We start from the raw sequence: 22,364 nt of genomic DNA on the forward strand, positions 1-22,364 counted from the left end.
CATAAGTGCAGTACTCATCTGAGCATTTCTCATTTTTCAGTCAGATCTTTCAGAACTAATTTCTCAATTTATAAAGGACAACAGATTCATTAAACAGCTGCCATAAGACTTAGTGACAAGTGCTTAGGAGCATGGAAAGTTTAGCATGAAATTTTTAAACATTCCAGCTACAAATGACCCATTTATTACAGAGAGCCACATCACATGTCTGTATGTAAAATTTACATGTATCCTTAGTCGCTAAGGCTTAATTACCTTCCACCTTCCTGAGCTCTTAAAGCAAAGGCCAATGGTAACTCAAAAATAACCTCATCAGACGCACTCCAGCTGTCCCTTTCATCTACCATCCTTCTCTTCCTTCATCAACTTTACATACATTTTTAATTAATATTTCACTTCTTTCCTCTGAAAAATGCAAACAGAATGTCTAATGACAGGGTGACAGTACCAGCATATTATCAAGACAATTTTGAATGTACCTACAAAATTACCAAATATTGGCCTATATCTCCTATGTGTTTTATTAATAGCAGAGTATATGAAGAATGTCAATATGAATGATAAATATTTTAGTATACTGTGTGGAATTGCTGGATCTGTTGTTTGCTTGGGGTTTGGATTAAAAAGGCAACTTCTATACAAACTCCTTATCACTTGGAAGCAGCAACATGAAAACAAGGTTACCATGTACAGTTAAACAGTGTGTGCACTGTACAACTCCACTGGACACCACTCAGAGTCTACAGAAAAAATTATGACCCGTAAAGAAGTACTAGGAATAACAGACATGTGAGAAGGATTCTAAGGCCACTTCTGGGCTCCACGGGAAAGACTGCCATGGTTAAATAGAGGAGAGAATTGACACCTACAGATTTGCCATCCCATATGTGGCAAAAAAAAAAAAAAAAAAGCACTGATTGTTTAGGATCTGTTAGCATGGAGTCAATTCCTCATGGCAAGCTTTGGGCAAGCCACTTAACCCCTTTGAGTCAGCTTATGCACAAGTAAAAGGGAAAAAAAAAAAAAAAAAGCCTACTTCAAGGCCAGGAAGACTAAGATTCCGGAATAGCACATAGAAAGCACCCGGGTTTCCAGGTAACAAACAGTTTTAATAAGTTTGAAAAACACCTTCCCAGAAACACGTACTTAGAACACAACTTCAAAATCACTGGTACCTACTCTACCCAGAAATCCATGAGTTGGACACAGAACCCATTATTCTTGTTAACAGCCATTCACTGAGCCACTTCAATGATATAAGCACTGTCTTAGTCCCTGGAGGAAAATGATTATACTACCGGTTTGCAGTCAAGCAATTTTCTGGACTTTATTTCTTCATCCTTAAAATACAGAAATTTAAATGAGATGTCTTTTGGGTCATCTACAATGATGAAATTCTATGGAGTGTGTCTCTAAATAGGCACTACAAAAAAGATACAAATTATGACTGTTTCCTAGTTTTTGACAGATTTGTGCATATATATGTATTCTCCTTTCACTTTCTGAAGTACATATAGACCATGAATAGTGAATATTGAAAAGTCTTCAATCCTCTTATTACTAACAACCTTATAAAAGTATCATCAAAGGTGATGTTTCAGTGGCAGTTTGTCTATAAATTAACATCTTAGGTATTTAATACTTTGAATCCCTAACCTCAACAATGATATGTTAGTTTCCTGACTGCTACTTTGTGATCATCTGTGTAAAGTCAAAGATCAAACTTATTCAGGAAAAAAGAGAAAATACTGTAGGTGAGCTAAATAAAACCCTCATGTTAAAAAAAAAAAATAGACAAAATAGAAAAAATATACAAACCAAGTATTATTTTGTTTCACACCACAAAAAGCAAAACTTCACTTTCCAAACTCATGAGAAAGCATTTATATTTCTATGCTGTCATCAGCCCTTAGCCAAAACATACCTTAAAATATCCATGTGCATTATTTCTCTGTCCCAGCCAAAACGTTGTGCCCAGGGGCAAGTCTGTGGAGGGCTTTTCTACCACTCTCTCATATATTCTGTAAAAAGGAAATATCAGATAAGCAGTGTGAGTTAACAGTCATTTCTTAGAATCTTCCCCTTCATAAACTGAGAAGATTTCACTTACTTATTGCAGTCAACATGCAAAATCAAATGGGAGGCACTGATGGCTAAAGAGAGCTTGTGCCACTTGTCATCAGCCAAAATGTACGGAAAGACTTCTGTGTGCGGGTGGTGACTGCCTGAGCGGTAATGCAGTCTGACTTCATTCCGATGGCCACTGCTCTCCAGTTCCAGGTACCTGCACAGAGAAGAGCAACATGGGGCCCAGTGAAAATAAAGTTCCAAAATTATGGACATGACCTCAGGCCCCCAAAAGATAGAGTCTCATGCTTTTCCTATTCCTCTCACTGAGGAAAACTAAACATTTTATTGTAAAACAGACATAGGAACGGTCTAAAAATATTAAGTAAAGAAAGAAAATCAGTGAGAAACCTTACAACCTAAGGTGGTGGTTTCCTAGGTTTTCTTTTTGTCTCATATATCCCAGATTTCATTGAGGAAACCAGTAACCTGGGGTACTAGTGAGTACAGACCAAAAAAGAAAAAGAAAAAGAAAGAAAGAATAAAAATATGTGATATAGCTATAGATAACTTCTTACAAAAGCTTGCTCTCTAGCTAAGGGCCAGGAAGTGGAGGCTTCATGAAAGAAAAACTTTTAGAGAATAACCACTCTATTCCTGACAAACATCACAGGGAAAAAAAACAAAAACTAAAAAAACCTGGTCCCATCTCCAAACAGACAGTAAAGCTTGTGAGGAGCCTAGATTTCTACCTTCCTAAGGCACCCAATACCTCCACTAGGGTGGTGACAGAAAAGGCCAAGTAGAGAACCAAGACTTTAAACCCAGTCAGCTAGTAACAAGGCCCCTGATGGCATCAGTGGAGAACACATTGGGGCAGAGCCTGGATTTCCACCCCCATCCAGCAGTTACAAAGTGTACTGCCCCTTCTCCACTGGGATGGTGTCAGAGAAGATGCAGTGGAGAGTCGGGACTTTCACCATCATCCAGCAGTAACGAGACCACGCCAAATGCAGTATCAGTAGAACCATGTGGGGAGTTGGAACTACCACCTGCATCCAAAAATAATACAAGCTCTCCCTCAGTTCTCAATAGAAGGCCAAGTGGGGAACCTCCTCCACCTGTAAGTAACAAATGATACCTTCACATTTCTTACCAGATTAATGTCACAGAAAATAGCTAAAACCAGGAATTTAAGTAAGGCACAAGTCTCAGAACATTATAGAAAAATGAAATGAAATGTTTCATTTCAAAAATGGAAAACAAGGTTTCAACTGAAAATCATATGCCATATCAGAACCAAGCTCTCAAATTTAATGAAAAGAAAATCAAAAGATACCAACACTGCGATGATAGTTGTTAGAATTACCTGCCTACAATTTGAAGACACATAGACAAAAACAAGAAATTATAAACACATATGGACACTTGAAACAAATGAAAAAACAGAAAGACTCAGCGAACAAACAGAAGAACAAAATAAATAAAGGAGAACCAAATGGAAGTTTTAAAACTGAAAAATACAGTAACTGGATTAAAAAACCCAAAGTATGGGCTAAACAATGAAAGGGAGGGGACCAAGAAAAGAATCGGTTAACTGAAGACAGAACAAAAATAATCCAATCTATTTGAATAGAGAGAAAATAGACTGGAAAAAAAAAAATGAACAGTCTCCAAGACCTGAATGATTATAACAAAGAATCTAACATTCATATAAGCAAAGTCCATAGAAGATGAAAAAGAGGGTGACCTGAAAAAGTACTTGAGAAAATAATGGCTGAAAACTTCCCAAACTTGGGAAGAGATATAAGCTCACAGATTTAAGAATCTAAGCAAACCTCAAACAAGATTGATTAAAATAAATACTCATCATAATTAAACTTCTGAAAAATAAAAACAAAGGAAAAACTATTGAAAATAAGAAAAAAAAGATACATTGTGAATAGGGAATAACAAAGTGATAGTGGATTCCTCAACAGAAACAATGGAAACCAGAAGGAAGTATGGCACAGTATTTTTCATGTGATGAAAGAAAAAGCTGTCAGCCCAGAATCTTATACCCACCACAAATATCCTTCAGAAATGAAGAAGAAATCAAGACATACTCAAATGAAGGAAAACTATGATAATTTGAATCAAGTTTTAAACTTAGGTATGTTATGTGTAAAGTACTTAGTGAATACTGCAGAGGACATGTAGAGGAACACCTAGATCTACACCTCTGAGGTAGAAGGAAGAGTTTGGAAATCATGGGCATATAGATTGCACTGAAAGTCATGGAGGCAGAGCCATGAAGAAAGCTTGAACATTTTGAGGAGGAACCAGCAAAGCAAACCCATAAGTGTGGCTAGTGAAAATCAGAGGAGATAAAAATGAGGGTGGTGTCTCAAAGGCCTAGTGATTAAGAAGTCACCTCAAGAAAGAGAAAGCAATCAACTGTATCAACTGTTGCTGACAGGTCAAGTAAGAGGAGGACTTAACTACTGGATTTAGCAAAACAGAGGTGTGTGGTAAGCCTAAAACTCATCATCAAACTGCATAGGGAAGAAAGTCTGCTTGAAGAAGGCTCAAGAGAGAATGGGCAAGAGAAATGAGGGAAATATAGACATTTTGAAGAGATGGGATAGTAGCCATGGAAACACAGGTGGTCAATGGAGATCTGTCTCTAATTGGTAAGAAACAGTACAAATGTTTGTAGGCCACTGAGAATAATCTTATAGAAGAAGGAATTTAGCTATCACTGAAAGAGAAAATAAATGTAAATAAAACAGAAACTATAAAATAAAACAGATTGACTAAATTAATTAACTAAATTAATATTTTTACTATGTAAAAATCAAAATTTCCTCAACAGAAAAGATACCATAAATAAAATTGGAGAACAAATGACATTCTGATGACAAGGGGTTAATGTCTACAATACATGAAGAACACCTACAAATCAATAAGAAAAAGCAACTAGGTGGATTCACCAATCACAGTGGCAGTAATCAAAATCATTACAAATATCGGTATCAACATGAATGTGGAGAAATAAGCACGTTCATACACTATATGGCAGAATAAATTGACACACAGTCTTCCCAAAAGGCAGATTGGTAAAACTATCAACACATTAAATGTGAATATTCTTTAAATCAGTAATTCCAAGTCTAAAAATTGATCCTGCAAAATAACAGCACAAATTGGCAATGATATATACAGAAGATGCTCACTGCAGATACATTTAAAATAGTAAAAATCTGATAAAGTGCCAACTATCCACTCACAGAGGAATTACGACTCATCCATACCCTGGAACATTCTATCAAAGAATGAAGTTCAAACATGAAACAATGCATGGTTTACTATTAACAAATAAACAAAAAAAACTACAGAAACTCATGTAGTTTGATAAAATTTGTGTGTGTGTGTGTGTATGATTAGAGGGAAAAAAAGATTAAGAAAGATACATACCAAATGTTAACAGTAGTTGCCATAATAAATCAATTAGGAGAAGAGAATGTGAAGAACCATCTCAGATATTTTATACCTCTAAATTGTGTTCATTAACTATACAACACTCTTTAATGCTTATATGTATAATCACTATACACATAGTTAAGATATAAAGTAAACTAATTGGTCAAGGATATAAGCCATGTTTAGAACTTAATAAGAATAAAATAAAACTCCAACTTGTGTTTTTTTTTAATCCAGAAGACACCAACTAGAGAATCCTTCTTATATTATTTGATAACAAGTATTCATTATTTAATCAATTCAATGAGTAAATTCTACGATAATAGAGAGGTGTTTGCATTAAAATTAATAATAGTAACATCAGCAAACACACTGCCCTGTTGCTATAAATCTGTAAGTTCTTAACACTCTGAGGCAAGAACCCTATTGCTGCCGTCAGGTAGCCTCCTCTAGATACTATTAGAAATGTCACCTGCAGTAAATTCCTAAACTTGAGGCACTAGAAGTAGCCTGAATAACAACGAGGCTGACACTATGCCCTACAAACAAGAACCCTTCAGAAGTTAAATATTTTACCAAAAGCTACATTTTCATTAGCATCATTTATTCAATTGTAAAAAAAAAAAAAGAAAAGAAAAAAGAAAACCTGAAATAGATTCACAATACACAAAGAAACAGGTAGTGAAGAGAAACATAATGATGTAAAACACTTAGAAGTGTGCCTAGCACATGGATAGAACAAATAAATATTCGTTCCCATTAAGGGAAGGGAAAACAGGTTGAAAGAAGTTGAGCCAAATCCTTGAAATCAGTAACTATTAAGATATAGAAAAGTGTACACAGATGTGAAGTTGCACGAACATATATGACTACTGCATAATTACATGTTAAAAAGTATCTTATTGAACACTGGGTCTATTTTAAAACTAAGAATTTTTCTAATAACAGCCATCTTCATTTCCAGAAGGCCACTGTGTCTCAGTTCGAGGCAGGACTGGCTCGCCTCCTCTCCTGTCCGCCCCCCACAAGGCTCAGCAGAACAGAGTGGTAGAACACCCCAGCCCTAAAGCCTGAGGACTCACATCCCAGTACCCCTCCCAAGAGTGGCCAGCTGCTTCACCTTTTTGTTCCTCATCTGGTCACTCAACTATAAAACAGGGATATGAACTGTACTTGCTTCAGTTGACATCTCTAAGGGTTTGAATGAGTTAACTTAAGCAAACACTCAGAATATTACTCAGTACAGACAAAATACTCAGTGAAGATAGTACATGTTAGCTAACTTTTCAATTCAAAAAGCAAAGGTGTCAAATCTTCCCTCTTCTTTTCCATGGTACAGCCAAAGATGGGCTGCCAACACACTCCAGCAATCAGACACTCTTTCCTGAGATTCTTAATGGAGTACAGCCAAGGAGGGAAGCCAGTAGGCACCCACATTGTGCTAGGGCAGTGGCATCCTGGTCAGCTATGTTCAGGTCACTCTGCATCTTGCTTCCTGTTTGCTGGCCCATCAGTGTGCTTTTGGTCATTAACCCTTCCAAATTCTGATGCCCCAGGCTCAAATCAGTTCCATAAGCTGTCCTTCGGCCCACTGCCTCCAAAGTCATCTTACAGCAAAGAACCTTAACTGATATATTACAATTGTGACCATGGAAAAAACACAGAATGAAAATATCAACATTTTCAAGACTATTATTGAGTAATAGAACTATCAGTGATTTTTAACCTTCTTTTTATTGTTCTTTTTCCCCTTTTATCCTCAATGAGCATTTTTTACCTTAAATTAAAAACCACATTTTAAATCCAAAGAAGGTAATTTGTCACACCTGAACATACCATGTCTCCCTGATTTGTTATTTATAATTGTGAGAAGTAACTAAAATCAGAAATAAAGTTCACCCTTTATAATAATTTATGCCGTCGTTATTCAAATATCCTTTGCATTGGAGGAAATATAAACTAATTTAAGATTAGGCTTCAGAGAAATAGGCAACAGTGGCAGGACATTGTTCATTTTAACAAGCTCCTTCATAATTCAAGATCAAAGGATGAAAATAAGGTCACGTCTCATCTGACGAAAAAGGTTGCACACAACATGAAATGAGACATTTTCTGCTGCCTTAAATTAAACCTAAATGAAGAACGATTAGATCACCTCAGTCCAGTTCTTCCTCAACTTGCAATGGGGTTATGTCCTGATTAACCCAACCCTAGATGAAAATGCATTTACTACACCTAACCTACAGAGCGTCATAGCTTAGCCTAGCCTCCCTTAAACGTGCTCAGAACACTCCTCTCAGCCTATAGTTGGGCAAAATCATCGAATGCAAAGCCCATTATGTAGTAAAGTGTTGAATATCTCATGCAATTCATTGAATACTGTACTGAAAGTAAAAAACAGAACGGTTGTGCGGGTACAGACATATTGTATCAGTTGTTTACCCTTGTGACTGCTTGACAGGCTGGGAGCCACACAGCCACTGCCCAGCATCATGAGAGAGCATCTCACCACATATCACTAGCCTGAGAAAGACCAAACTTAAAAACTAAGAGTACAGTTTCTACTGAATGTACCTCACTTTCTCACCAGTGTAAAATTAGAAAACTGTAAGGTGAACCATACTAAGGATAGGACCGTCTGTATGTTAGGCTAGAAGCCAGCTGTTAGTCACCTAAAGAAAAGCTCCATGCACTTCTAGTGCCAAATATATCATCAGAGGAGCTCGTGGAAGGCACAATTGCACAGGAGTTACATGCACAGGCTCTGGAACTGAAAACCCAGCTCAGCTTCTCACTAGCACCTTTGACCCCACTTCCTGCTGCCTCAGTGTCCTTGCCTGTAAAATGAGGAATCGCTGTGATAATCCACAGAAAGCAGAACATCTGAAACACAGTGATCACCCAATAAAGGATAACTGATTTATCATTTGTCCGTACATAATCCCAACGATAAAGCCCAGCTTCTTAAAAAGCCAATTCTGTGAAAAACAGGCAACTTGAACACATTTTGTTTAAGTGAAAGAATGCAGAAATGGGAGACAGGAGTTCTAGGTGAAAACGGAAGATTAACCAACTCATAGGAACTAGTTGTCAGCCCTGGTATTATTATAAGGGCTCTAGCATAAACAACAATATATGAGAAGTGGAGTCCAGTGGTAGGGCCAATAGTACTGTGAGCTCCTCAGCTTGCCCTTTTGTTATACAAAATTGACTATTTCACCTTGTCACTTCCAGTGATTCTCTCAGAAGTTAAGGGAGATGGGAGAATGGGGGAAAAGTATATTTTTTGGCATCCTTCATTACAGCCATTTTGGTCCTATTTTTGTTAGTCTACTTGTTTTTAATGGCATTTGGTCATCAAAGCCAGGTGGTATAATGTGGTAATTTAAGAGGCCTCTGAGACTTATTCCTGTCTCTACTCCCTACTAACTGTGATAATGGGCCAGTGAAAAATCTCTAAGCTTCAGTTTCCTCTCCTATCAAATAGAATAAAAGTTATTTATAACTTCATATGGTCATTGTCAGAATTTAACAAAATAAGGGATATAAGTGCTTACTCTACACCGTTCTTGACAAAGAGTGAGCCCTCCATACATGTCATAATGATGATTTACATCTCCTATGAAACAAATTTAAAAATCACTAAATTTTCAGGGTGTATTTGAACTTAAACAAGCATGAATCTCAAACAGAAAGCATTTTAATGAGAATCCATGCTTAGAATACTCATCTATGATACTTCCATTAAATGGTCACCCAGTCTAAGAACATCCAATGACCAAGAATTCATGATTTACTGAGGCCCGTCATTTCATTTTTATAACAAACACCTTCCTTACAGGAAAGCATAAAGGCAAGAGGTTTTTCTAAGCTACAATTTATGAGCGCATTTATTCCAGCAAATAGACTAAGGGTACAGAGAATATGGCAGTGACCAAGGCCAAGTACACTGAAGCTTAGAGATCCTTAATAACACACATCTTATTAGGTGAAAATTATGCTTAGCCATTGCAACACTAATAATAGTATTACTCTAAAAGTCTTTCTGAAAGAAGAAGAATGTGGCAATATCAGTGAGGAAAACAAAGCTTTTTTCATGAATAATATAGCCAGAAGCCAAAATGATATCACCAAGGGGAAAGATCAGTAGAAAATGGAATTAATTCATGACTGAAGCCCTGGCATCCAACATGATGGTTTGAATAAAAACCTCTCCATCTTACTACTCTATATAACTGAGTTAATAATAAAATAAAAGGAAAAAACTTTATTTAAGAAATTGAGATAATTTATTACCACTGATGATGAGGCCAGCAAGACACAAAGAAAGGGGTATCTGGGTGGCTCAGCTGGTTAAACATCTGCTTCAGCTCAGGTCATGATCCCAGGGTCCTGGGATCCAGCCCCGCACTGGGCTCCCTGCTAAGCAGGGAGTCTGCTTGTCCCTCTCCCACTGCCTCTCCCCCCTTCTCATTCACTCTCTCTCTCTCAAATAAATAAAATCTTTTTTTTTTTTTAAAAGACACAAAATCTGTGAAACAACACTAAGCTATGATTCTGGAAGACAGGATTTAGTAGTATCAGGCACATTTTTTATCTTCTTCTTCTTTTTTTTTTTTTTAAGAATTTATTTATTTATTTGACAGAGAGAGATCACAAGTGGGCAGAGAGGCAGGCAGAGAGAGAGGAGGAAGCAGGCTCCCTGCAGAGCAGAGAGCCCGATGCGGGACTCGATCCCAGGACCCTGGGATCATGACCTGAGCTGAAGGCAGTGGCTTAACCCACTGAGCCACCCAGGCGCCCCTCAGGTGTATTTTTTAAATATCAATTTGAGGAAGGTCTTATACAAGGATGAAGAAAGAACAGATATAATAAAGCACAAATGAGTGGGTATTTCACAGCACAAGGGTATCCACAAGAGTCACAGAGTTTGAAAGAAGCTATTGGGTAAAAGGCAGTGCCTACTAAATGCTAGGCTGTCTTATTATCTCATTATCTCAACTGTCTTTTTTTTTTTAAGATTTTATTCATTTCACAGACAGAGATCACAAGTAGGCAGAGAGGCAGACAGAGATAGAGAGGGGGAAAAAGGCTCCCTGCTGAGCAGAGAGTCTGATGTGGGGCTCAATCCCAGGACCCTGGAATCATAACCTGAGTCAAAGGAAAAGGCTTTAACCTACTGAGCCACCCAGGTGCCCATCTCAACTGTTTTAATTGGGACTGAGGCCACATGGGCAGAAATTAGACAAAGACTGGAAAGAAAGGGTTCAAGGAAGTAGAAGACTCAAAGGAAATGAGGCTTCCCTATTTTATCAAGAATGAACACAAGAGCACATGGTTTTAAGGTTGAGGAAGACCCTCTGGGGAATATGGACTTCTCTGATGACTGAAAATGCATACATGCAAATGTGTACAAAATCTGGCTTGCAAACTCTGCAAGGGATTCACAGATCCCATGAAGTCCATTCAGGGACTCTAAGCTAAGTATTCCTCCATTTTAGGAAGACCAGCAGAATATAGCCACTTGAAAAAGTTTGACAATGTGGTTTGATATATATTTTTTTCTGATATAAAATAATTAGACAAAAATTCAGAAAATACAAAAAAGCAAGAAGAAGAAAATTATGATCACTAATGGTCTTGCTGGAAAGAGCTGATTAATATTAATAGTTTTGAATATATCATTTGCAGTCTTTTTCACTTAATCATATACTCAGATTTTCTTTCCATGTCAATAATGTAAAGCCATATCCTTTTTATTGGAAGCATGGTATTTCATGGTGTAACCATGCCATAATTTAACATCCAATTTCATATTACTATTTCCAACTTTTCCTTCTTTATAAAAATGTTTCAATACATGTCAACTATACTTCAAAAAATATTTCCATACATATTTCTTTGTGCATCTAAACAATTAACTCCTTGGAATAAATAACTACAAATGAAATTGCTGGTTCAAATGTTATACATATTTCAAAGAGATGTGTTATATTCACTCATTTACTCATTCAGTAAATATTTTTTGGAAAGCAAATTAAACCTAAAGCTAGCAAAAGGAAGGAAATATTAAAGATTAGAGCAGAAATAAATGATATGGAAACTAACAAATAATAGAACCAATCAATGAAACCAGGAGATGTTTCTTTGAAAAATTAATAAAATTGATAAACCTCTAGCCAGACTTACCAAAAGAAAGGAGAATAGACCCAAATAAAATTTAAAATGACGAAGAAGAAATAAAAGCTAACACCACAGAAATACAAACAATTATAAGGAAAATTTGTGAAAAACTGTATGCCAACAAGTTGGAAAACCCAGAAAAAATAGATGAATTCCTAGAAACACATGAATTACTCTAGGAACGTATAAATTACCAAAACTGAAACAGGAAGAAATAGAAAATCTGAACAGACTGATAAGCAGCAAAGAAATTTAATCAGTAATCAAAAACTCCCAATAAAAAAATGTCCAGGACCAGATGGCTTCACAGGTAAATTCTACCAAACATTTAAGGAAGCATTAATACCTATTTTTCTCAAACTACTTCAAAAAAATAGAAAAGGAAGGAAAACTTCTAATTTCATTCTATGAGGACAGCATTACCCTGATACCAAAACCAGATAAAGACACCACTAATAAAAAAAGGAAACAAAGAAACAAAGAAACAAAGACCAATATCCTAGATGAATATAGATATAAAAATTCTCAGTAAAATACTAGCAAACTGAATCTAACAATACATTAAAAAAATCATTCACCATGATTAAATGGGACTTATTCCTGAGATGCAAGTGTGGTTGAATATTTGCAAATCAATCAATGTGATATACTACATTAGTAAAAGAAAGGATAAGAACCATATGATCATTTCAATAGATGCAAAGAAGCATTTGACAAAGTACAACACTCATTCAAGATAAAAATCCTCAACAAAGTAAGTTTAGAGAGAACACACCTCAACAAAATTAAGGCCATATCTGAAAAACCCACAGCTAATATCATCCTAAATGGGGGAAAAAATGAAAGCTTTTCCTCCAAGAAACAAGACAGGGATGTCCTTTGTCACCACTTTCATTCAACATAGTACTGAGAGTCCTAGCCACAGCAATCAGAAAACAAAAAGAAATAAAAGGCATTCAGATTGACAAGAAAGAAGTAAAGCTTTCACTATATGCAGATGATATAGTACTCTACATAGAAAACTTGAAAGACTCCACCAAAAAAGCTGCTAGTAGGGTAAACAAACTCAGTAAAGTCACAAGATATGAAGTCAAGATACAGAAATCTGTTGCATATTTATATACCAATAATGAAGCAGAAGAAAGAGAAATTAAGGAATCAATCCCATTTACAATTGTACCAGAAACAATAAGATACATAGGAATAAACTTAACCAAAGAGGTGAAAGACCTATACTCCAGAAACTATGAAATACTGATGAAAGAAACTGAAGATGACACAAAGAAATGGAAAGATATTCCATACTCATGGATTGAAGAATAAATATTGTTAAAATGTCTATACCAGGGGCACCTGAGTGGCTCAGTGGGTTAAGCCTCTGCCTTCAGCTCGGGTCGTGGTCTCAGGGTCCTGGGATCGAGCCCCACATGGGGCTCTCTGCTCAATGGGGATCCTGCTTCCTCTTCTCTCTGCCTGTCTCTCTGCCTACTTGTGATTTCTGTCTGTCAAATAAATAAATAAAGTAAAATAAAAAATTTTAAAAAATGTCTATACCACCTAGAGGAATCTGCATACTTAATGCAATCCCTTTCAAAATACCAACAGCATTCTGCACAGCTAGAAGAATCTTAAAATCTTAAAATTTGTATGGGACCACAAAAGACCCTAAATAGCCAAAGCTATCTTATAAAAGAAAAACAAAGCTGGAGGCATCACAATTCCAGACTTCAAATTATATTACAAAGCTCTAGTGATCAAAACAGTATGATACGGACACAAAAACAGACACACAGATCAATGGAAAAGAATAGAAAACCCAGAAATGAACCCACAATTACACGGTCAGTTGATCTTCAACAAGGCAGGAAAGAATATCCAATGGGAAAATAAATATCTCTTTAAAAAAAGAGTGTTAGGAAAACTGGACAGCAACATGAGAAGAATGAAACTGGACCACTTATTTACACCATAAACAAATATAAATTCAAAATGGATTAAAGACCTAAATGTGATGCCTGAAACCATAAAAATCCTAGAAGAGAACACAGGCAGTAACTTCTTTCACACTGATGGTAGAATTTCTTTTTCGATGTGTCTCCCAAGGCAAGGGAAATAAAAGCAAAAATAAACTATCAGCACTACAACAAAATGTAAAGCTTTTGCACAGCAAAGGAAACAATCAACAAAACTAAAAGGCAACCTACAAAATGGGAGAAGGTATTTGCCAATGACATATATAATAAAGGGTTAGTACCCAAAATATATAAAGAACATCTAAAACTTAACACCCCAAACCTGAATAATCCAATTAAAAAATGAGCAGAAGATATGAATAGACATTTTTTCAAAGAAGATATACAAATGGCCAACAGACACATGAGAAGATGTTCACCACCACTTATCACCAGGGAAATGTAAATCAAAACCACAATGAGATACAACCTCAAACCTGTCAGAATGACTAAAACCAACAACACAAAAAACACCAGATATTGGCAAGGATGTGGAGAAAGAGGAACCCTCTTGCACTGTTGGTGAGAATGCAAACTGGGGCAGCCACTCTGGAAAACAGTATGGAGGTTCCTCAAGAAGTTAAAAATAGAGCTACTCTACAACCCAGCAATCACACTACTAGGTATTTACCCAAAGAATACAAAAACACTAATTCAAAGGGATACATACACCCAGATGTTTCTTGCAAAAGTATTTACAGTAGCCAAATTACAGAAGCAGCCCAAGTGTTCATGGATAGATGAATGGATAAAGAAGAGGTGGCTTATATACAATGGAATATTACACAGCCATAAAAAAGAATTAGATTTGGCTGTTTAAGACAACATAGAGGGTATTATGTTAAGCAAAATAAATCAGACAAAAAGAAATACCAGATGATTGCACTTACATGTGAAGTTTAAAAAAAAAACAAATGAATAAACACACAAAAAACTGAAACAGACCCATAATTACAGAGAACAAGCTGCTGGTTGACAGAGGGAAAGGGGTAGGAGGATAGGAAAAATGGATGAAAGAGTGTGGGAGGTACAGACTTCCAGTCAGAGAGTGAATAAGATACAGGAATCAAAAACACAGCACAGGGAACATAGTCAGGAGTACTGTTAATAGCACTGTATGGTGCCAGATGGTAGGTACCCTTGTGTTGAGCATAGATCTGCGGAATCACTATGCAGTACACCTGAAACTTATGTAAGCTGTGTGTCAATTACACCTCAATTTAAAAATAAAATTGACAGGGCACTTGGGTGGCTCAGTGGGTTAAAGCCTCTGCCTTCGGCTCAGGTCATGCCTGCCTCCCTGCCTACTTGTGATCTCTCTTTGTGTCAAATAAATAAATAAAAATTTTAAAATAAATAAATAAATAGATAGATAAATAAAATAAAATAAAATTGACATGTAGGAACATCTGGGTGGCTCAGTAGGTTAAACAACTGCCTTCAGCTCAGGTCATGATCCCAGGGTCCTGGGATGGAGTTCTGCATCAGCTCCTTACTCGGTGGGGAGCCTGCATCTCCCCCTGCCTCTGCCACTCCCCCTGCTTGTGTTCTCTCCCTTGCTCACTCTCTCTCTCAAATAAATAAATAAATAAATAAATAAATAAAATCTTTTTAAAAAAATAAATAAAGTAAAATAAATAAAAGACATATAAAGCATGACTATCGACTTCTCTAGAGAGAAAAAGTGGAGTGAATTATCCCCTGAATTTGTGAAACCATCTGTGATAGATGTTATTGGTCAAATAGAATTCAAAAAATAAAGAAATTATATTTTCCATATCCAATTCTCACAACACCTTCAATTTGATATGAAAGGACCAAAAAGTAGACATAGGTTGAGCACAGCTCATAAGGGAATACATGCTCATTGAAGAATCATTAAATTAATAAGTCATTTAGTACATAAGATTCCATGTACTCAATTTTAATTTAAAATGTGGTCAATATGTTACTTTCTAATATCCGATTTGATTATTCAAATCAAGCTCTTTTGTGAAAAAACTAAAATTAAACTCGCCCTTTCTGGATGTTTTAACAGTTTCACCTGTTAAAATGGTTTAAGCCAGCTCTGCATTGAAGGAAAGCACTTGGTGATCTCTTAAATTCCAGTAAATACATAAATATTATCAAGGTTTCAGATTAATGGCGATTGTGTGTGTGTGTGTGTGTGCGTGTCTATTTAAAAGAATATACCAATGTTCCTCTCAATTTCTAGATACCATGGCTTAACAAGTATATTGAGGTATGCAAGCAACCACACTATTTCAAAGAACAAACAACAAACAATATTTCTGGAAGAAGATGATATCCCAAGTTGGTGACTTTTCATCTTCACCTTCACCTAAAAAATGATTCATGATGCTTTTAGGGATACATCCATCTGGGGTGAGTAAGTGGCGCTCAGAGACCCTCAATGCCCTATGATTTCATGCAGTATTTTATCTGGTTTCAAATCTTCCTCTTAAGTTAACAATCTGCTTTCCTTAGGTCCTAAAAATCAATAGGAATTCTTAGGCTGAAAGAGGTTAGCCTGTGTTGGAATTTTCGGCAGCTTTATGTGTACCACGTTGTGAAACTATGGGCAGACAATAAAGGAAAGGCACTGATGCATTTAAGACAGCGAGAAGTTCTAGGCAAGCTGTATTTGAAAGAAAGGAATTAGTCACAGGGGAGAGTAAGCTGTCAATGCTGCAGCATCTGTTTTCTGACATGCTTCATGGGTCATCATGTCTCCTCTATCGTGCAGAATACATAAGAGCCAAGGAAGAAGGTAATAGGATTCATGGGTCACCCACTAAGGTGACATTTTGCTCTTAGTGAGCCCATTACCTTGAGTTCCCAATTGAAATAGGTACAGGACACCCCTAACTAGAGGAAACAGAACCAACCTGGCCCCAAATCCTAGCTAATACAGAAATGCCAAGAAGGCAGGAATCTTGTTTAAGTGTTAGCATACATTTTTTTATGGCAAGGCAGTTAGAAAAATTAAAAGACAAATATTTTCCCAGCTGTGCCGACTGGTTTTGTGTATACTGTAGCAAGTTCAATAGGGCCACGATGATGCTGTTGAAACAAAGAAGTTAGCTGTAAGGAAGACAATTTCTGGATCAAAATTTTTAGTCTAGCAGAAAAGACCCAACAGAGGAAAAATAGATGGCTATTGTCTCCAAGAGCAAAAGAAAGCACGATTGCTAAGCCTGTCAATAGAGGTCTAGGATTTTGAGGGAAGTAGAAAGGCCATGAATGGGCTCTAAAAGGAGCAGAAAATTGTCAAGTGGCTGGAAGGAAGGGCTAGTTCAAAGGTTGATTCTGCCCCTTACTGTTACCTTGGACATTGGACTTAACTATTGAGGGCCCTCTCCTTATCTGCAAAATAGGGATAAAAATGGAATAGGAATAACCTCCAAGACAGTGATGAGCACTCAGTGAGATTAGTCCATGCAACGTGTTTAGAGGATGGCATGATAGTGTAGGAATTTAATAAAGTGTTAATGTTTACAAAGCAGAGAAAATATTCCAAGGAACCTAAGAAATCAGTGAACTACTACAAACCCTGAGATTAGCAGATGCTCTGCACTTCCATCCTACCACTCCACCAATATCTTTTGGCCATCTGAAGGTCAGGTATTTTACCAGCACAGAGGAGACTGGGAAAAAGAAACAAAGGCCCTCACAGAGCTTTGTCTTCCATCATTTTCCTGAATAGACACTTCCCGGGATAATAATTTGCTATAAATGTAGGCATCCTCATTCATGTCTACATTCCTGTATTTCTGCCAAGTCTTTATTTTACATCATTTTATTTATATCACTTTATTTTTCTACTGTTTTCATATTTATTATTTCATATCATTCTATATTATTGAATCTATTAGAAATGGTGAACTCAAAAATAAGCACAGTTTTTCTTAATGCAACTTAATAAACCTGCAATAAATCTTGGACTCTGACAAGTTAGAGGTTGAAAAGGTTTTTGTCATATGTTTAACTCAGTTACTGGCTGATGAAAAGCAGTCATATTTATTTTTAAATGAAGAAAATATGCATTTTTAATCTGTTAGAAATGTCAAAAAGGAAAATCCCAAAACTAGATGAAATAAAATTTTTGAAAACCATAATAAATGGAATAGCCATGGAAGACTACATATAAGAACCCATCAGCAAAATCTGCTTCTAGCATATCTTCTATACATTCTGATCTTATTTTTATGAAAGTCTGTGATATTTTAGTCCAATAAATGCAATATGGTCTATAAAGCTAGCACAAGAAATGTAGAAAAGGTAGGAAAATGGAAGTAAGATGTTATTTTCTCTGAATACATTCAATATAAATGAATAATTTTCATTAAAGAAAAGTACAGTAGTTAACTTAAAGATGCCTTACACAGTGAATGCTGATATGCACTTAAAATGAAATAACAAAAAAGTTTCACTTACCATATTTGGGAAATATATTTTTATATGATCTATATTACTCAATTTTTATAATACTAGAAAATGAATTTAAAAGTTAACATGAGTTGGGATTGGGAGGGAGACAAACCATAAGTGACTTTTAATCTCACAAAACAAACTGAGGGTTGCTGGGGGGAGGGGGTTTGGGAGAAGGGGGTGGGATTATGGACATTGGGGAGGGTATGTGCTTTGGTGAGTGCTGTGAAGTGTGTAAACCTGGTGATTCACAGACCTGTACCCCTGGGGATAGAGTATTATGCCTCCATCAGAAAGGATGAATACCCAACTTTTGTAGCAACATGGACGGGACTGGAAGAGATTATGTTCAATGTCATTTTTAATTCATGTCACTAAGAAGCAATACTTTATGATTCAGGTGGGTATGGCCAATGGATGTTAAGGACAGAGAGTAAAGGTCTGATGAGGAATAGCATACTGGAATAAAATTGGAGTATCGCCCCATAAAATACTAATTGAAATCAGAAGGGAAAAATATTGAAGAGCCTGACAGATCACCAACTTGACCAGGTGATCAAGGTTAACATCATGAGTAATGAGACAGACTGATAAAGTGTACCACCTCTAGATGTGGTGTACTGAGGAGAGTCAGCACCACTTCTGCAGTATTCCCGGCAAGAATGCATGGCCTGAGTGATGAGGAAGCATGAGATGGACCCAGGTGGAGGCTGATCCTAAAGAATGAAATGCCTGTACCTCTAAAACCATAAGGGATACCAAAGACAGAGAAAGGTTAGAATTGCTCCAGACCAAAGTTGATTATGAGATAAGACAACCCAATGTAACATGCTCTTGGATTGAACCCAGGGCCAAGAAGGAAAAAGTGACATTGTTTGGATGGCTGGTGAAATATGAATGGGGTGTGAAGACTAGATGATACTGTGGTGTCAATGCTGACTCCTGGACTAGGAGGTTATATGTTGACTATATAGGAGAATGCCCTCATTTTGAGAAAACACTCACCAAACTATTAAAGGTGATAGAAAATATTGTCAGTAAAAGTCATACTGGAATAAAAGATAGAGGGTGATGAAGTAAATGAGTAGGAATCTGGTAAGAGGAGATGTGGGAGTTCTTTGTACTAACATCATATTTTTTCTTGTAGTTTTGAAACAATTTCAAAATAATCTTTCCTTAAAAGCAAACATTAACCTGGGAAAACTCTTGCATATATGATTGACAGTTCGTTGACATCTCTTACATATAAAAAAAATTCTTATGAATAAACAAAAAAAATTGCAAGATTCCCATACAAAAATGGGAAAGGATATTTATAGATCATTTATCAAATCAGAGACACCAACAACGTAAAATACAAAAACTTTACAAATTTGCAAATATTCAAAGAACAGTAAATTTTAGAAATGACAGCCATTTCTCAGATGTCATATAAGCAAAAAGTACTTACATATAATCCTCAATGTCTCAAAATGTGTACATAGTTTAAAGTTGAAGTCATTTGCAAAGTAAATTTTTCCTCTGTGTTTCACTCAAAAAACAAATCTTACTTCCCTTTTGGTGCTGTTTAGGGCATTTTTACTGGCTAATTAAGTAGGTGTAAGCTGAAGTATTCAGTAATTCGCGTACTCTGGGGCACATCCAGCACCCTCAAGAATAACCAAACATAATTTCATAATACCTAGAGGTTTTAAATAACCAAAGGTTAAAGTTCAGAGGAAAGATAACAGCATGTCAATCATCTTATTTCAAAATGCTCAATTGATAAAATCACTGAACAGAAAAGGCAAAATATGAATGCTTTATCCAGCTGTTATGAAATACACTGATACATGGTTTCAACCACAAAAACAAACTCCTCTCCAAGCTCAATGTAATTCAAATGTGCACAACAGCAAGAAAAACAAGATTTCTTAAGTAATAGAAATAACATAAATTCCACTGTCAATATTGACATCAAAATAATAATTAGCATGGGCCTTTTGAAAAGGCACAAGCTTCACCATAACTAAAGGATATAACTAAACAAGTTACAAATAAGCTGAATTGTATTTCCTTTCATTTAATAAGAAACTGCAAAAAAGATCACTATAATTTTTTAAATGAGCTTTCTGTAAAATAAGTCTAGGTTACTGATCAAAGGCCTATAAAGCATTTAGGAAGCTTTACATTGACTCTGGAAGACAAAAGCGAGAAGATTTTAATGCTAAAGAATTAAAATATATCACAACAATTCCTCAACCTTCATCTTGGAAAAGATCATCGAAATGTCATTGCTATATCAATATATGGCAGTTTAAGAAAACAGAATTAAATGAACTTTGATGGCACCTTGAAAATTTTCTTATTATACTCAGAGTTGTATTCAAAGAATCCAACTTTCTCCCAGAGACAAAAGAGAAAGAAATTTAAACACTATGAAAGATGTTACTTTTGATACAAAACAGAATCCATCTTCCTGGTAATACTGTAATTTAAAATTCTTTTGAAAATTGGAAAACGTAATAGAAAAATAAAGATCCCACCTGACTAAGAGCATAATCTATAAGGTTCATAGGAATAGATCTAACAAAATGTGTGTGTGCTCTTTACGAAGACAATTACAAAATAGACAAAAGAGGACATGGAAAAAAACAGAGAGATAAGCCATATCCCTGGATAAAAGAACTAACCACAATAAAAATGTTAATATATGTAAATATATAAATGTGATATTATTTCAATACAAACACCAATGGGACTTTTTTCATAGAACTTAACAAATTAACTGTTAAGTTTATACCGAAGAATGAAGTTTTAAACATAGCAAAAAATTCTCTTTTTTTTCAAAGATTTAGTTATTATTTGAGAGGTAGAGAGAGTGAGTAAGTGGGGGAAGGGATAGAGAGAGAGGATCTCAAGCACACTCCCTGCTGAGAACCGTGCCCCAGCCGGGGCTTAATCTCAGGACCCTGAGATCATGACCTAAGCTGAAACCAAGAGCTGGATGCTCAACTAACTCAGCCACTCAGGCACCTCATAAACATAGCAAAAAAAAAATTTTTTTTTTTTGAGAGCACAAGTAGGGGGAGCAGTGGGCAAAGGGAGAAACAGGCTCCTGGCTGAGTAAGGACCTAGGATCCTGGAATCATGACTTGAGCTGAAGGTAGATACTTAATTGACTGAGCCACCCAGGTGTCCCATAGGAAAAAAATTCTTAATGGGAACAGAAACCTGCATGATGAGAAGAGTTTTATAAAACTATAGTAACTGGACCAAGATGGCAATATAAGTTGTTCCTGATCTTCCTCCCCTACCATAAACAAACAAACTAACTAAACCAACAACTATTCAAGGACAAGACACCACTGAGAGAATTCTAGAACACAAGGATGAGGCTGAAGCACCCGCTATACCTTAGAAACCAAGACAGACTGCCTTAGAAGGGTAAGAGAAGCAGCCACACATTGACTGAATTGCCCTTCCCTCAGGCCATGCAGGTCTCCCCTGAGTTTCCAGTCCCTCTGGTGGGAAAAGAACTCAGGAGTACAACCAGCATCACTTCACCATCTGAATCACATTGTGGGAGCCCCATGGAGATTGCAGGGAAATCTACAGGGCTCAACCGGAAATCTCATTATGATGGAGAAGAGGGAGGGACTTGAGGCAACCAGCCCACAGATCGTAGCAGACTGAATTCATATCTGCAGTGCCCAAGTATTCATCCCAACTAACAGCTTCTCTCATCTGCAGAACCTAGCTGAGGGTTCATGCTGACCAGGAAACTCGGTGCAGGGCAGATCTCCCTGATTCAGATCCTCAAATGAGGAGTTTTGCCAGCCACAGAGACCAGTTTGCCCACCCCCAGGCAAGGAACTGAAACACAGCCCCATTCACTTTGGAGAGTGTCTTCCAGCCCCATCTAAACAAGAGGGCTGACTCAAACTCCTAGAAGCAGGGCAGCCCAGGGGCACTTGAGCCAAGAGGTAGGCAGGCAAAGCCATAATGAGCATGAAGCATTCCCAGTCTATGCTCAGGCAGAGGGATTAATTCACAGCCACGGTTGAGAGTAGCTTCCAACCCTTCCCAATCAGAGTCTGTTTGGGAAAATGAGAGTAGCTTGGAGCGGCCCCTTCTCCACTGCCCCCCAAAAAGCTGAATCACAGCCCCACCTGCTGAGGAGTCTTTCAACCTCAACTGACCAGAGGGCTGGCAACAGCTGCTGGAAAC

The 22,364-nt window shown here is 36.8% G+C and overlaps 1 protein-coding gene across 6 annotated transcripts in view; it reads right to left on the bottom strand.

Annotated features, from left to right (window-relative positions):
• Positions 1–22,364, bottom strand: part of NELL2 (neural EGFL like 2) — a 399,311-nt gene that overhangs the window by 242,169 nt on the left and 134,778 nt on the right. For all 6 annotated transcript variants that reach the window (XM_032347951.1, XM_032347957.1, XM_032347956.1 and 3 more), the window contains 2 exons: positions 2,111–2,284; positions 1,925–2,021 (listed from right to left, as the gene is read on the bottom strand). In XM_032347951.1, the coding sequence (XP_032203842.1) occupies positions 1,925–2,021; positions 2,111–2,284 (271 nt within the window). The remainder of the gene's footprint in view (positions 1–1,924; positions 2,022–2,110; positions 2,285–22,364) is intronic.

This window comes from Mustela erminea, chromosome 6, assembly GCF_009829155.1.
Source record: "Mustela erminea isolate mMusErm1 chromosome 6, mMusErm1.Pri, whole genome shotgun sequence".
NCBI classification, from domain to species: Eukaryota; Metazoa; Chordata; class Mammalia; order Carnivora; family Mustelidae; genus Mustela; species Mustela erminea.